Source organism: Myripristis murdjan, chromosome 21 (genome assembly GCF_902150065.1).
Source record: "Myripristis murdjan chromosome 21, fMyrMur1.1, whole genome shotgun sequence".
Taxonomy (NCBI): domain Eukaryota; kingdom Metazoa; phylum Chordata; class Actinopteri; order Holocentriformes; family Holocentridae; genus Myripristis; species Myripristis murdjan.
This window is the reverse complement of record NC_044000.1, coordinates 28336120-28353612: the sequence shown is the minus strand read 5'-3', so window position 1 is coordinate 28353612 and position 17493 is coordinate 28336120. Positions and strand designations below refer to the sequence as shown.

Genomic DNA, 17493 nt, shown 5'->3' with positions numbered 1-17493 from the left:
GCCTCTTGCTATCCCACGTGAGTCCAATCCCCATTACTGTTTGCTAAGCTTCACAACGGGGAATACTGTATAAGCTGTACGACTGAACACACATGAAGGGTAAATTTGCTGGGAAGGGTTTTTGTATGGATGGGAGAACTGGGATCCCAGTAATCGTATAACATGCTCCTTCGGGTTGATACGGGTGTCCATGGGAAGGAAACCTGATTAAAACGGGATTATTAAAGAATGTCCTTTCGCCTCCAAGTCTATAACATTACCCTTAAGAGAATTTTAAAAACTCAGGAGGCCTGAGTGTGGCAAGTCTCTTCAAAGACTGGGAGGGTAGTTCAATGCAAAGGTCCTTCCAGGCAGCCTGCAAACACGGTTACCTTCCTAAGTAACTGCATAATTAAAGATGATCCCTGTCAGTGGCAGAAATACCGTGACAAAAAATGTTAACGATTTGGAGAGGTGATAATATGAAAGGCCATGCAAATGGGCTTAGGCAAAGGGAGGCTGAAATAATTGTGCTAAAAATGGATAGGCTCATGATTCAAAATCAGAATGTCAGTTCTGTAAGGTATTCACAGTCCAGACCTGTGCTAATAAAAGACTTTGGGAGGGGAGGCTGGCGGTGTCAGAGGTGAAGCAGTGCGGGTAAACAGAGAAAGAAGCAGCTCGTTAGGTGGGCAGAAGTGAAGGCCAGCAGGCAAAACATCATCTGGATCGTGGCGTCAGCTGAATGAATATCTCTTCAGCTGCTGATGTCTAAATGTGCTGTTAATACAGATTTGTGTACAGGACAGCAAGATCTATCGCTGAAGGTTTTAGCATCATTTCCCTCAGCGTGGTGAACCACAGTTCAGTTAACCACACTCTTGAGAGAATAAGTTGGACTTTATTTCACCAGTGAGACAAACATCCAGTATGCATTATGCTTAAATTATCAGGTGTTTTTTTCCCCCCTTCATAGCCTTGAATGTGAATTGCGCATAAATGCACTTGAACAGGAACTCCCCCCGCCCTCAGACGCCTTAAAGAGCTCTTTAATGTGGATGGGCCGCCCACACAGCTTCAGCAGACGTGTACAAACCCGGCAGGCTCTGTCAGAGGGCAAAATTTAAAAGTCAAATAGGAATCAATACAATGGGTTAAAGGCATGTTTGTAGATCAATGAATCCTCAAAGATGTTGGAGAAGGGGGGGCGGGGGTGGAGGGGGCGGGGCGGTACAATCCATGATAGCAGCGCTGCACAAACCCAGAGGGAAAGATGTGGCCGTCAGAATCCCAGGTGTGTGTGTGTGTGTGTGTGTATCTGTCTGCAGCTGATCTCACATACTACTGGGCCTATCAGCCTATCAGCCTGATATTTTTGTGCACCGTTTTGACTGTATGACGAAGGACCTCTGGTGGATGTGGTGCTTCAAAACTTGTGAAAAACATTTTCCTCTTTTCCTCCCTCCTCCCTCTCTCTCTCTCTCTCTCTCTCTCTCTCTCTCTCTCTCTCTCTCCCTCTCTCTCTCTCACCTGAATCCAGAGCTGACCTGACTGTGGTTTTCCAGAAAATTGGAACATTCCTGTGTGAGACTAAAACAGTCGCATAGCAAACTTTTTCTTTTTTGGAAAGTGCGAGTTCATATTAGACTTTGCATTCGTCCACTGAGGCTGCAGATCCACAGACTGACGGGCAAAATGTTTTCATTGGGCAGATATTTTAGCTTGTGCACTACATATTAGAAAAAAAAGGTTTCCTGTTCAACTGTTTTTTTGCAGAAGTCTCATAATGGCAAGTAAAGCATTGTGGTTGTTGTGTATGTGTTGTGTGTGTGTGTGTGTGTGTCTCTATAGTGTGTCTATCTGCAGCAAATCTTTGCATAGAACTTGGCCAATCAGCCTTTCAGCCGTTTGTGTGGCCAGTTGTGACGTGAAGGTGAAGGACCTCTGGTGGCTGCAGTGATTTTGACACAGGAGGCAGGCAGGGCCTCTATAGTTTCCCCTGGTAGGTGAAGAAGGAGGTGGTTTGTTGTAACAGAGAAGTGGCGATACGGCCAGCAGCCATCTGCACTCCTCTACTTCAATTATTTGAACACAGCTGTTAGAAAAACAAGAAGCAATATTAGAGATGCTCTGTCCCTCTTTGTGTGATATTTTCCTTCCCCTCCCATGTCAAATGCCACGCACTCTGAAATGTCAATGTTGGCAATTAGGGAAATGATTCCTCTCACACTTGATAGGACTGCTGATTATGATAGTTCAAACCTTTTTCATCTGCTGAGTCTCAGTCAAGAGGCACACTCTGCTTTACTCTTTTTATCACTTTCTCCATATATAACGTGTATCACTGCTATTTTTTCTGTCTGCTAATGGTACATGTCATGTGGGAAACTTGTCACGATGGCATCTGTCTGTGTCTGTGTAGACAATTTTAATAATTTGTTATTTCCAGTATATATAATGATGATGATAGCGGTACATTTGGCAGCTCAGAGCCACTTTTTTTTAAAAAATAAATGAAACCAACTATGGATCAGTCTGTCCATCTCTCTGTCAAGCATGATATCTCAGGAACCAGTGGCCTGATGTATTTGATGTAACTTTGAGGTTTTTTTTTTTTTTTTTTTTAATAATATCCTGATTGGCCCAATTAGGGTGCTATAATTAAAGGTCAAAATTTATAACTCAAATGTGATATCTCAGGTACGGCTGGTCTGATTTTGATGAAACTTGGGATGGGGTGAGGCATTTTGGCAGCGTGTTCTGGCATTTAAAACAAATTGTGCTGATTTGCCTGATGGGGACGCAATAATTAAAGGTCAAATTTTTAACTTTTAAAGACACTAAGTCCTGCACTGTAAGTGCAGTTGACATGAGACTTGCTGCACACGTGCACATACAGGCTTCATGACATGGGCTAATGAGGGCACTGTAATTAAAGGTCAAAATTTTAAACTCAAATGTGATCTCAGACACCGATTATCTAATTTTGATGAAACAATGGGAAGAATGTATTTCACTACTATGTTCTAGTATTTAAAAGAAAAAAAAAAATCCCCTTAAAGGCCTGGTGTAGGCGCTGTAATTGCAGGCCAAAATTATGAAATTTACCATCACAGCCACACTGCCAACCCGATTTTGGCAAAAGTTGGGATGATGCATCATGTAGCTGATTGGTCCAAGTCGCAGCTGCATTCATTCATCATTCTCACTCACAGCGCACGAAAGTCACTGGATTTATCTTTAAAATTGTGTACATCAGTTCCACAACACTGAAATGTGTTTTATTAAACTAATGATTACATAATGTAGAGGCATATCTTCCTTTTATTAAACCAACAACTAATCTTTCACTGAATGCTTCCCAAGTGAGACACTCAGTGAAACATTTTTTTTTTTTTTCGACAAGAACCACTTGTGTTTAATGTGTTTGCCATTTAAAGGACTCTGATGTATCTCTGCTATTAATCCTGGCTTCTGTTTTCAGCCTTTATTGCAGTACCTACTTTTTTCCGCCTTAGCTGAAGCGAACTTGCTCCTCTCTGACAAAGAGGCCCCTCACTTCTCTGACAGCTCTCTGTCTCCATTGAAGGATATGAAAGATGTGCTCGCACTTGTGCAGGGCTACACTGCAAAAGTTTTCAAAGGCAGCAGAATTGGATTGACTGTGCAATTCTGCTTCTGGTTGAACAAGTACTACACGGGGCGCTTAGTAATAGAAATAAGCCATCTGCTCTTACTGTGTGTTCCAAGGAATTATTCCAGCCACACACAGACACACAGTGTACTGTGTTGTGATGTCTTTATTCGTCTTTGATCAGCTGCTGATACTTTGATTAGAAACTGTATACATCATTCTGTCAAAAAAATCTGGCTTCCACACTTAGGCATAGCATCCACATTAATTATTACTGAATGTGAACATGCCGACCTTGCTTTGGAAGAAGAAGTATCAGTCTTAAAGTTTGGCATAGATGTTATGCTGAAAGTTTACTGAAGGTGTGTCTTCACCTTAAAGCTCCACAGGAACACTTTATAAAGCTGCAAAATGCACCAAAGCTATTTATCACAACCTTTTTTTTTTTAGGTCAAAAATCAGCATATCTGGATTAGCAAACAGCTCCGAGTGAGTTTGCTGAATGAGGCTCTGAATGGAGTTTGTGTTATTCACAGTAAAGCAGTGAGCATAGCTGTTATTGTAGGACCAAAGGACCATAACAGGTCGACAGGTGGTTTATGGGGCAGTTTTGGTCCATGGCACCGCTGCAGCTCACACATGTGTTGGTGTCCACACACACGGCAGTGCTGCTGCTCGCAAACAAGAAACAAGACTCGGCGAGTTCTGCGTCTCCAAAAACCCACATGGGTGTCGCCTCCACTTTCTCCATGCAGCTGCTGAAACAGTCAGTTTTTCTCTCTTGGGATGTGTGTGACATATTCCACAGGTACAGATGTTAGAGAAAGGTGCCAGTTATGTAACGCTGCTGGTATGTTGTCAGTATGACCACCAGCAGGTCATTTTCCCGTCTGTTTTTGCTGAGGACCGCGAGCCTCATGCAGAGAAAAGAGGCTCCGTGGTGAAGAGCCAGCAGACGCGTGTGCAGTATGCTGTGTGAAAAGCACATGACTTCAGAGTCAACATATTTCAATCACACTTGTGCCCAATGTCTTGTTCTCCAGCAGCTTTTGGTTCACACACTCTTTGGGCTGGGCGATATTTTGCTTTTATCGATTTCATGATGTGAGACAAGATTTCGTTTGGGATTTTAGTTATCGTAATGTCACGATCCGGTTAAAGTCTTGTCTTTTCCTTGTTTTAAAGGCTGAATGACAGTAAAGGGGGGCAGTTTTCTTATTAGACTGTAGCTGTCATCCATCCACATGACTGACTGTTCATCTAGTGTAAATATTTTACACAGTTGAGCATCAACAGCCATCCTTATAGTATTAATATCAATATCAGAAATCGCCAAAAATATTGTGCTATTTGAGTTTCGCCCAGTCCTGCACACTTCACTCCTCATTTTCTACTGTCTGTGGTTAACAGCACAGACACCATCCAGATTATTTAGCCAGGAACTGAGAAATTCACTGTACAACTTTGACCTTTGCTCTACTTTGAAACAAAACCTGGAGTTTACTGTACCGGTGGGTCATCAGCACATTTTAGCTACAGAGGCTAAAGAAAGAAGTGACAAAGCATTATTAGTCGTCCTGTATTTTGCATGGTCATATATCAGCTGATTTCCTTTGGATCTCTGTTGTAATGGTCTCGTTTTCTCTTCTCTGTTGTGATCATGTGACTTCACTCTTTCTGTCAGCTGCAGGCTGAGCCACAGGTCTGATCACATGGTTGCGAGTCCTTCTCCCAGCAGAGGTCAGCGGCGCTCCCATCACAGTGACATCACCCTCATGTCTGTGTCCGCAGGTGTCAGGTGCGTTGGGGAGGACGGGGATCTGGCCAACATGACGGAGTGTCTGCGGTGGGCCGCCGCCCCGCCCCCTCAGATCAGGCGGTGCCGCGTGGCCTGCAAGGACGACTGCACGCTGAGCGCCTGGTCCAGGTTCTCCGAGTGCGGCGGCTGCGGCGGCGCCCGGAGCCGCAGACGCTCGCTGACAGGTACAGGCGGCGGCCGGCTGCTCACACACGGCACGACACACACACGAGTCAAGTATTTAGCTCCATCACCGCCAGTGGAGCAAATGGATTATCCTCTTAGGCAAAGCATTCTCACATAAAAAAAGAAAAGTGCACTCCATCTACTCGGCTGCTACTTCTACAAGTAAAAAGCACTTAATCCCACCTATTAGTCGCTCTCTATCCTTTTCTCCATTTCTAAGAGCTATTGTTGAAACACCGACAATGTGCTGTAATACAGCAAAATTTTGAGTGTTGGAAAGTGTTGATTGGGCTTAAAGTATGGCGGTGTTGTTTTAACACGCAGACTTAAATGAACACTGACTGTTTTGCTATGCACTGGCAGGCACAGCAATCCCACACTGAGATTTGAGCGTCCTTGTTAAAATAAAGCACACCGGCACTCGTATGGAGCACAATTACACACACACATATTCACTGTTCACGCTCATTCCCAAAACACCTCCGGTACTTTCGGTTTAGCCAATATTCCTTGACCACTGGAGCAGCGCTAAAATCATCGCAGCGTCTTTTCCTCGGTGCAGCTTATTTGCAATGTGCTGTTCAGTTTCTGCACTTTGACGTACATAATCCAGTCCGGCCTCTCGTCTCGTTCTGGTTCTGTTACTGTAAGTCTCTCATGTCCCTGTAGTGTTGTGTCAGGTCTAAATTAGGCCCCTCACACTTTGTAATCCCTTTATTTCAGTGCCGATGACAAAGTCTGAATTACATGCTGTGGTTGCAAACCAGGCCGGATACTATTTGTCTTCATGAATATTTGATCCGATGCCGTAGGGGCTGTAGTAAACACACCCTGTCTGCTTCTATAATGCTCTTAAAATCCAGCACATGAAATCTGCTCTCGTTCACTGTTGGGTTTATTTGCAAACAACATGTGCTCCTGTTCACTTTGGCTTGATGGTCCTAGCAGGTCAGCTCTGATGCGTTAACTTCAACCCGAGCTTACCTCTCTTTCTGTCTGCTAAACGGCTGCAGGGTTTAAGGTCGGCTCCAAAGTTCATATCAGGCTGACGCAAGCTGGCTTCATACCAGGTTCTGCTGAGGGAGAATGTAAGAAGGCGTTTTTCTACAGGAGGCATTTTTAACTCACTGTGAGGTGCCAAAAATTGAATGCCTGCCGAAAAGTCGCTCATTCTAATATCTATAGCATCACTGATCGATGCACCTCACTTTTACATGAAACTCGGCAGTTTACTAAATATTTTACTATATCTGCCATTTTTGATCCATTTTCAGACAGAGCCGGCTCCACTCTGTAGTTTTGTTTCTGACAAGTGTGAAAACTGTATTTCCATTATAGTTTCCTTCTTCATAAAAGTGTATTCACTGATAAAAAAAAAAAAAAGGGGCCCAAATTATTTCGAGCAAGTGGCCAGATCAGCCAAATAAAGCTAATTTAGGTTTTATTTATGGTGTATAAATGTGCTCAGCAAGCCTGGGAATACGTTTTCTTCAAGGACAGTGGCATGTCACCCCACCATGAGTGGGATATTTAAAAATGACCCCTGCAGAAGAATGTCTTTTTTATGTATTCTCCCTTACTAGAAAAAGAAACAGCTGAGAAGAATTAAGACAATGTGGCCGATGCATCATTTAAATAGGTCAAGCATGCAAGATGGGAGCTATTGTTTTCTTATATTGGGTGACAAAGATGAAAATAGCATTTCCGATATTTTCAAACAGGAGCGTCAAAATTGCTTACCCGTCTTCACAGCACGGCTCTGATTCTGCATGACAGTCGTGTGTTTACAGGCGCAGCCAAACGGCGTGTGTGTTTGCAGTTGTCAGCTTTCAGTGACATAACAGTACAACACATTATGTAACACGACGACTGTGACAGCCTCCCTCCTTTACTTTCTTGTTGCTCTTTGCGTCTTTAAATGCATTTCAGGCAGTCCCATGTTTCCCTGCAGATGAAACACAATCTTTAGTCATGTGACATAATCTAAAATTTATAAGAGCACATTTTCAAAAATGACAGAGGGGATGAGAGTGATTGACAGGAAATGGGCAACCGTACTTTAGCGTGCTGTGACTGCCAGCTTTTTAGTGCAGTTTTAGTACTTACCAGCTCTCTCTCACACACACACACACACACACACACACACACACACACCTCCAGCCGACACTTAACAGGATTTACACCTCTATCTTGCATCTCCAAATCACTCTGTCACTCGGCGACCCCACAGGGCGGCACGGTGGCTCAAGGATTATGCACTGTCGCCTCACAGCCAGAAGCACGTGGGCTTGAATCCTGATCCTTTCTGAAATTAGTTTGCATGTTTTCCTTCCCTCTTGCTCTCCAGGTTTTACTCCCACAACATACAAGCCATGCGGATTTGAGACTCCGACTCGCCCATAGCTGTGAATGGGAATGTGATTGTGATTGTGTGTGTAACCGTGTTAGCCCTGATGGACGGGTGGGCTGTCCTGAGTGTCTCCCAGTGAAGGCACGGATCGCCTTCAGCCTCCCACGAGCTTGGAAAGGGATAAATGGAGAGGGAAAATGAATGAATGAATGAATAAATGAATGGATGGATGCCCCAATGGGAGTCAGCCCCCCCAGATCTGGCAGGGCTGGTATGTTGCTTTTACTCATCGAGCAGCTCCTCAACATGGTAACTCATCGCTTTTTACTGTCAAGTCAATTGATGAGCAGCTATGCTGTGGGTTTGAGAGCTGAGTGAGGAGTGGATGTGTTGCTCCAGGAATAGCGCCGGGACGGAAAAAAAAAAAGAAAAAAAAAAAACGAACAAATCATGTTGAGCAAATCATTCTTGAGCTTGAAACATGCCGAGTCTGCAGCAGCACATCCTGCTGCAAGTAAATCGAACCTCCCAATCAGAGTTTCCCATCAAGGCTCGATGAACGAGTCCGACAGCAGCTCTTCCAATGTTCGGCTAAACTCATAAGACCCCCCCACCCCCAACCCCACCCCACCACCCGTCTGCCCACCTACTCACTCACAGGCCAGCATTCAAGCAAGCCAGGCTCTCTGAAGCCTATAAACACAGACAAATGGCCTCTGTAATTTACCAAAGTCCAGGCCACAGTGATCCTGATGGAAGCATTGGAAGGTTAATTCTCTGCAGGGAAAATCAGTCCGCTGCACCATAAAGTCACAAACAAAAATTCATCGCAACACTAAACCTGCTCTTTGGGGAGGTTTGAAACACGGGGCGCTGCTGAGTGATTTGTTCATTTTGGATTTTCATGTGTCAGTAACATAAAGACTGAACGGGCCCAGAGGTGAGCTGAGGAGAAACGTCTGGCTGTTTTCTGGTTGTTTTGAAACTGGCAATCACATTAATTCAATTTACATTTAAATATCACTCCTGTATTGTCTCGACCATCACCCTAGTGGTACATTGGAGTACTGCAGGGGGTACGTGCAATTTAAAAAAAAAAAAAAAAAGTTAATTCGAAAAACATCAGTCATGCATAATTCCAAAAATTGCCTATGCTAGATAAAATCAATAAAAATGTAAATGTTAGTTTGATAAACCACATTTTGTACACACCTTTCCCTTCGGGTTTCCCCAAGGCGTCAAATGTGTGTGTTTGTGGTTTAAATCTGTCGCCATGGTCATCGAGCGAGGACGTTTGTTCTCTGTGAGACAAAAATCCAGAAAATGGATTAGAGAGAGAGACGCAGCAGCGATCCAGCTGGAAAAGAGGAAAAGACATGAAAAAGAAGCAAAAACAGAAACAACTAAACATCTTCAGGATCAGGCTGCTGTTCCAGACACTGATGGAGCTGGGATGGACCTCTGCACACAAAACCTTAACTCTACCAGGGTTTTTTTTGTTGTTGTTGTTTTTTGTCCCCCCCCCCCCAGTGGTCAGGATGTACTTGGCTGGAAAAAACACTGCATTAGACTGTCCTCCACCAAAAACGCCCCCATAGGTCATTTGTACAAGCAGCTTGTTATGACCAATAGTTATACTGTAAAGTGAAGTGACCTCCACCTGTCAGGTAAATAACATCAGTGTGGTGTGTCTGGAAATCAGGTGACACGTTGTGGTGGAACTAGCAACCAAATGTGTGTTGGCAGGTGGCTGAGACATTGGACACCGGATCTCCACCCAGAGACCAGACTTCAGTTCTAGTCTACATGGTTTCTTTTGTTTGCCTCACAGTCCTCTAACCATACCTTCAACCTTAACCATGTATTTTTGGTGCCTGAACTTAACCAAACTGTTTTGCATGTGCACCACGGCTTGTGGCATATCACCTGCCGCCAGTACAGGTCGCTAATTTAGGAAACACTCCTGTGGGTCTTATTAAAGGGTAGGAACAGGTGACCTTTGTGGTTTAATGGGTTGGAGGGCATTGTTAATACTTATTACATAGTTCATGTAAACCACATGTGCCGTGGAGGGCCAAAAACACAACGACCTTCGGGCGGCGAGCAGGGACTCACCTGGTGGAGGTTTTGTTTGGGATGAAAACCTGCAGCCTCTCGGCCCTCCTTGGCACCAGCTCCACACCGCTGATGTAGCCGATGGTCGCCTGACATTTAAACAAGGAGAGCAGCCTGTAGACGGTGGTGCAGCACGCTGTCATATGAATAAAAAGTTGCCCGCCCTCAATATCTCAGTGCCCCCGAGTTAAAACAGTGTGGAAGCAGGCCTGATAATGAATGCCCAGGCTCCACGTGAAGTGACAGTGGTATTAAATTCTGAAGACGCTGCTGCTGCTTGGCACGCTGAGGTATTTGTCCTGGCAGGCTGACGCCGTTTTGAGCTCAGCTGGTACTTATTATTTTACCTGATGCTCTCACAAATCCCTTAATGTTTTCTCAAGCCTTATTAATATCGTATAAGAATATTAATTAAAAAAGGGCATATGTCCTTCAAAATCTTTTATTAACAAATCCATTAAACCTGACTCACATCAGCTGTAAAAACTGCTATGGTGTCGCTTCTCTCTCCATAATAATAAAAAAAAAAAAAAAAAACACACACAGAAAGAATCAATAAAACTGAAACGTGTTAAAAATGAAACCCTTCTCATGACTTGGAAGCTGCTATTCAAAACTGAAATGACAGCTGGAGTCCTGGTGGCTCAGCAGTCTCAGGCAGGGGTTTAAAAAATGTCTTTTCATTGTGCAGACCCTCAGTTTGACTTCCACTGAGCTGCTGACCCCAATTTAAAGTGATTCTGTCCTTTGGACCCTGATATGAAAAGATATTTTATTTTGTGATTAGGATTACATTTTCTAGATGTCACACTTGAAGACCGACACATCATTTCAAAACGCTGAGACAGAAACAGAATGTCAAAATAATTGCTTCCATATTTTTCAGTATGATAATAATGTCTAACAAATTAAATTATAGTGAAAAGTTTGTGGTCAAATCTTTTCCTCGTTTTGCTGGACGTCACTTTGAAAAGCAGAGACTCAGAGCTTGAACAGCTCAGAGGATCTGAACACGTCTGCTGTGGCTGTTTTATCCTGAAGGCAGCATCAGAGTTATTATAATTTAGTCATTTTCATTACTTCTTATTTTTATTGTGTCTTTAATTTTTGTTTTCAGTTCAGTTTAATTTAGTAGAGTGGCTTTGCTCATTTCAGTTTAGTTTTTATTGTTGCAAAATGTTTGATTTTAGTTTAGCTTTTATGAGTTTCAGTGTTGTTTTTAGTTTTGTTTAGTTTTTAATATTGTAATATGGGGGGTGTTTGATTTTCAGAAGTTCAGAATAGGTGTTGCAGTAGAAACCAAACATTTTTTGAGGTCAGGTGACTCGCAGGTGACTAAAAGTAAAGGCATTTTCTGTGTATTTTTTATGTTATTTTGTTGGTCTTGTAAATACACAATATTGTGTCAGTTAGTTTAAGTCTATTTGTTTTTTTTTTATTATTATTTTTAACTGTTAACTGAAAAGTTATCTATTATCTTCACAGCAGATTACTGAATACAAGCTCTAAAATGTAATTTGTAATGTATTCCATTAGATTACTCAACATATTAATAATTTGGATTACTTTTAGAATACATCAGAATGTGCCCATTTGTCTGAGTCAGTGTGAATGAGTTGCTTTGGGTAACGACTTTATTTGGTGACACTTCACAATAAGAGTACAACAATTAACATTAGTAAATGCCGTAATAAACATGAAGTAACAGGTAATAAATATTAAGTAACAGGTAACTAACCGTTAACTAATGTGTCTAAGAATCATGTACTAATGCTGTTCATGCTAAGGTATTAATTTATATGTTATTTTAGGGTTATTGTAGATATTATTAACATCAGTAAATGCCATAATAATCATTAACTAGCGTTAACTAATGTTAATTGTAGTAGTACTCTTATTGTGAAGTGTTCCCCTTTATTTCTGTCCTCAGAGAAAAAGTTATGCAAGTTCACAAAAGAAGAAAAGTGTTCTGCTTTGTCTTGCAGCTGATACGCTGTTTAAGGAAAAATGGTGACATTTTCTCACCACTTGTTATAAGAGGAGCCTTTTAAGAATAGGGTAGTGTGTAATGTGTGTGTGTGTGTGTGTGTGTGTGTGTGTGTGTGTGAGAGAGAGAGAGAGAGAGAGAGAGAGAGAACAGAGCAGACGAGTGAAGGCAGTGGGCGATTTGAGATGCCAGCCCATTTCTTAGCAAAGTGACCATAAGCACAAAGTGACCCTGCTGTCCCCCATCCACCCACACACACACACACACACACACACACACACACACACACACACACACACAAACCCTTTTAACACAGCCAAAAACTTTGAGTATAACCTGGCTCTGGGTGGGAGGCCATCCGCCTCGACTGGGAGGGCTGCGGAGGCTGAGGATATTCTGGGGAGATGTAACACAGATCTAGTTTTTACTATACGTGTTTGCTCCAATCCATCAAACCAAAATAATGATAAAAAATAATAATAAACCAGCTGCTGTGTCCTCTGCCAGTGCCATGTGGTGTGTGGCAGCCTGCTGGGTTCACCTCGCATGCACACATTAAAAATAAATAAATAAATAAGTTGTTGTGGAAAATGCACGCTTGAATTTTAGTGTAAATAAAACCAAACAAATAAAGTAATCACTAATGTGTTTTTTTTAAGACATTACCGTGGAGCATGACTGAGCAGCCGTGGTACTCAGTCACAGCTAATATCTCTGTCAAGACGCTGTTTGTCATGTGGGCTCTCAGGTTCCTGCTGTGAGGAGCCGTCCCGAGGAGCAGCTCCGTGTCCTGATTTAACACCGAGCCACTCGACATTTAGCCTTTAGCTCAGCTGCTCGTCTCCGTCAGCGGCGGCTTTGAAGTACGTCGAGTGTGAAATCCACTCCAAAGGCCATCAAGCTATCAGAAAGGAGCGCTTCAAATGAAATGTTAGGTTATTAATGATAAACCTCCAACAATCTGTGGAATATGATATTGTATGGGTCTATAGGGGGTGCGTAGGTTTCTTTGAGTGCATACCGAGGCCGCCGGCATCGCCGCAGAAACGCTGGTGCCTGAAACCAGATGCTTTCATTTTGTTGTAGTTTTGTCGTTTTTCTCTGAACGGTGTGATTTGGGGTGTACCTGTCGTCTGCTCTGGGACGGGCTGCTGTCTCACTGTGAACCCACACCTTCTATTGTGTGGTGTTTTTTACTTTTTTAGACTAAAAGGTTGCACAGTCCGTCTTAATGTGCCCAGTCTTAAGTCACTCAGTTTTGATGATGTTAACACACAGAAATGGACAATATTCTGTTTGCACTGAAAGAGAAAGTTTAATATTTAATAGTTTAATATTCATGGTCACTTATTTTTTCTAGCTCACGCCATCATGATGATTGGTTGTGTTCAAATTACATAACTTAGCTCACTGTAGAGCTCTTCACACCTATGGGTCAGCTGGAGTGCTGCTGTCCGTCCACACACACACACACACACACACACACACACACACACACACACACACACAAGGCCAGAACAAGCTCCAGCAGATGGATTCATAAAGCCATTAAAACATGTTCTTTCAGCACAGCAGCCTTCGCTTGAAGTGGCTCTGCTTGAACAGTTAGCATGTCGGCTGTAACAGGGCATTTAATACCTTTTTTTTTTTTTTTTTTTTTTTTTAAATTGAGAGCAGAGTTTTCTGCTGTTGTATTTTTTTTCTTCTCTTTGATAGAAGTCTTTAACAGTTGAACTCATTGTTATATGAATGTGAATGTTATACAGGTGAATTAGGAATAAGAATTAGGAATTTAAATCCCACTTTGTACCTGTGAGTGTGGCTGATTGTATGTGATAACTGGGATTTGGTAGTTCAGGAGTTTAACTTTACAGAGCGTCCAGTGAACGCAGCACACGTTGTCTGTTAGTTAACGTATTAATGCCACAATATAGACGTTATATAGAATCTAAAGGGTCTGACATTGGATGGAGGTTGGCTCCTCTGTTTGAGTGTTATTATGTTGAAAAGATGCACTTATATCTCTTAATGTGTTCACGGCTGGAGATCACCCATTGACCCTGTGTGTGTGTGTGTGTGTGTGTTGGACAGCAGCACTCAACCTGATGGTATATAAAGCTTTACAGTGAAGTAAGTAATGAAATTTCCATGAGCTGTCAAGGTTAAAAAAAAAAAAAAAAAAGTAAATAAAAGTAGGTTGAAAGTCATCAGAATTATGGTTTGGTCAGTGAAGTTTTTGTTCGTTTTGAATTGAGTGGCATGTTGGTTGAAATGCATAACCTGACCAATCAAAAGTGTCATAATCTGACAGCAGCAGGCAGGAGAACCAGATGAGGCAAAGCGTCGTGGGCATTGAAACTGCACTTGAAGTAGCTAAAAAACATTTTTATTTTTCCATATTGGATGTTAATATCACATGCATGTTCTTTATTTGCTGGTTGCAGCACGTCATCAGAGCTCCATCACTCGTACTTTGAGAGAAATATTCAAACCCGAGATGCCGTTGTTTGATGGCTGCACCGACACATCAGGTGGAAAACGCCCAGATGTTTAGTGCATCATTTTATACACATTTCCCCATGCGTTCAGGAGGACATATTTGATGTCTTTGGAAACCTTGGGATCTTCATTAGAATTTAAAATAAAGTTCTGTGGGTTTGTACAAAGCCCGGTGGTGCAGCGATGACAAACCCACCCGAGGGAGCAGCCGAGCTGAAGAGGTCACGGGGGCATTTCAGGCTCAACGGAGCTCAACTGGTAAATAATTGCCGTGTGTTTATCGCCGTAGCCCCGCCTCCCTCAGACTCACCTGGGACATCGATGCCCACCTGAACACTCCTCACTCTGCTGGTGAACTCCAGGCACACCTGTCAACTGAGCTGCCTGCAAGTCACTGTGACAAAAAGGGGATTTCTCAACCATAAATCCCCTGAAGAAAGAAGAAAAGAAGAAAAGAAGAAATAAATCTGACAGCAGATTAAAAGGAAAAAAAAACAATTTCTTGTGGTATTATTTTAGTAGCTTATAGTAATCTTCAAAACAGATAACGTGACCATATTACATAATGTACAGTATATTCATTTTCTCAGTTTACATCACAGTTCACATCGCAGCATAGCCTCTTCTTTACGCTGCTCACATCCTAAAATCTGCCATGTTTGCTCTGATCAGTTACGTTTGTTCATCAGGGGTTGCCATGTAGCTCACGAAAAATGAAGCCTAATGTTAGATTAGAGTTTTCTCTCAGTATTTTGTCTGGTCACATAAATTTCCCACGGCATTGCAGGTGTGTGTCGCAAAACAGAGGATGGGAGAAAGTTTTTTAAAAAATGCAGACTCAGCAAAACACAAGTCCTGACAGGAGGACTTCAGGACAGTCTGCTGTTGCTAACAGGTGCAGATCCCAGCTTTCTCCTTTAGATGGCAAATTATATATATATATATATATATATATATATATATATATATATAATATTTAGCTTGTTCAAAGCTGCAGATGACACCAAGGCTCCTGAGTGTTGCTGATCAGCACCGTTCAGTCCACCGTCACCACTGTGGCTTTTGAGCTCTGAAAACAGCCAGTCCGGTTCAATCCGGTCCAATCTGGTCCATCGCCTTCCCCCGTGCTCCCCAACACACACACACACACACACACACACACACACACACACTCACACACTCACACACACATAGCCAGACTGCTGTCAGCCGTGTCAGCCGTGTCAGGTAGCACTAGGCTGCAGAATCTGTTGTTGGCAACAAACACACACACACACACACACACACACACATTTCAAGCTGTTGAATGCCTGCACTTGTTGAGTCCGTTTGGAAATTCATTGATGACTGGTGTATTGATGATTGGTGTATTGATGGTTGGTGTATTGATGGTTGGTGTATTGATGGTTGGTGCATTGATGGTTGGTGTATTGATGGTTGGTGTATTGATGATTGCTGTATTGATGGTTGGTGTATTGATGACTGGTGTATTGATGATTGGTGTATTGATGGTTGGTGTATTGATGATTGGTGTATTGATGGTTGGTGTATTGATGGTTGGTGTACTGATGATTGGTGTATTGATGATTGGTGTATTGATGGTTGGTGTATTGATGACTGGTGTATTGATGGTTGGTGTATTGATGGTTGGTGTATTGGTGGTTGGTGTATTGGTGGTTGGTGTATTGATGGTTGGTGTATTGATGATTGGTGTATTGATGGTTGGTGTATTGATGATTGCTGTATTGATGGTTGGTGTATTGATGACTGGTGTATTGATGATTGGTGTATTGATGGTTGGTGTATTGATGATTGGTGTATTGATGGTTGGTGTATTGATGGTTGGTGTACTGATGATTGGTGTATTGATGATTGGTGCAGTACTGCCAATGAAAAGAGGAGGGGAATCTAAAGAGACAGCAAACAGCGCTCGCTGTTTCCAGGTGTTGTTCAGGTGAGCAGCCTGAGCTGTGTGTGCTGACTGACCTGCAGCAGGACCCTGCGGCTGCTTTCACCTTTCACTCCACCTTCATGACCATCATGAACTCTCATGAAGCCTAAAACGTCTAAAATGTCTGACTGCCTTGTTTCCACTGGCTGCTGTTTGACTCTTTTAAACATGTCTAGCTAAACGTGCTAACATATGCTGCCTCTAGCTATGATAAATGAAATACCGCTAAGCTTTTACCAAAGTCTGTACGCAGACGTAAACAGCAGCAGCCGCTAAATGGGAGCAGCATAGCACAGGGTGACTTTAACGTGGATGGGAGTTGCATATTGCAGCTCTAACTGCAGAGGGTCCGCTGCGGCTGCAGGCCCACACAGAGCTATTACCCGTAATGTGGTTTTGGCGGTTAAGTGAGACAGAATGATCGACTGCCGCTCTTCAGTCAACCACCAGCAGCGGCGTAGATTGAACAGATTGTGGGTGAATTGCAGAGCAGCGGCAGAGGGTTCACACTCGGTGAGGAATATTTGCAATCAGACCCACTTCTGAAAAGCAGAAACAGATGGGGCTCTCGCTGGGAATACTGGGAGGGAAAGGACACCCGGGGTCCAGGCGGGGCCACGCCGCTGCACCAGGAGAGCTGGAAGACTGGAATGCAACTATCAACAGGCTTCCTCTCTTTGTGTGTGTGTGTGTTTGTGTGTTTGTTTCTCTCTCTCTCTCTCTCTCTCTCTCTCTCTCTCTCTCTCCATCTGGCTCAGGTCAAGTGATTCTGTTGCCACTTTTATTATACAGTACAGACGCAAGGTGTTTACTTTAATTATGATAATTACGCAGTGATTTGTTTATTCACTGGGGAATATGATTCATTATAGGGGCCTCGTTTGGGCGGAGAGCTGGTGGCGTGCTGCTCGCGCTGATGGCTGTCCCTGTGTGGCGTCAGCCCGGCGTGAGGACCAGCACTCCATTCATTTGACCCTAATGCCTTGAAAATAAG

At 43.0% G+C, this 17493-nt stretch overlaps 1 protein-coding gene across 1 annotated transcript in view; it reads left to right on the top strand.

Moving 5' to 3' along the window:
* Positions 1-17493, top strand: part of thsd7ba (thrombospondin, type I, domain containing 7Ba) — a 171007-nt gene that overhangs the window by 101316 nt on the left and 52198 nt on the right. Inside the window, 1 exon segment of the mRNA XM_030081611.1 lies at positions 5405-5596. Coding sequence (XP_029937471.1) covers positions 5405-5596 — 192 coding nt within the window.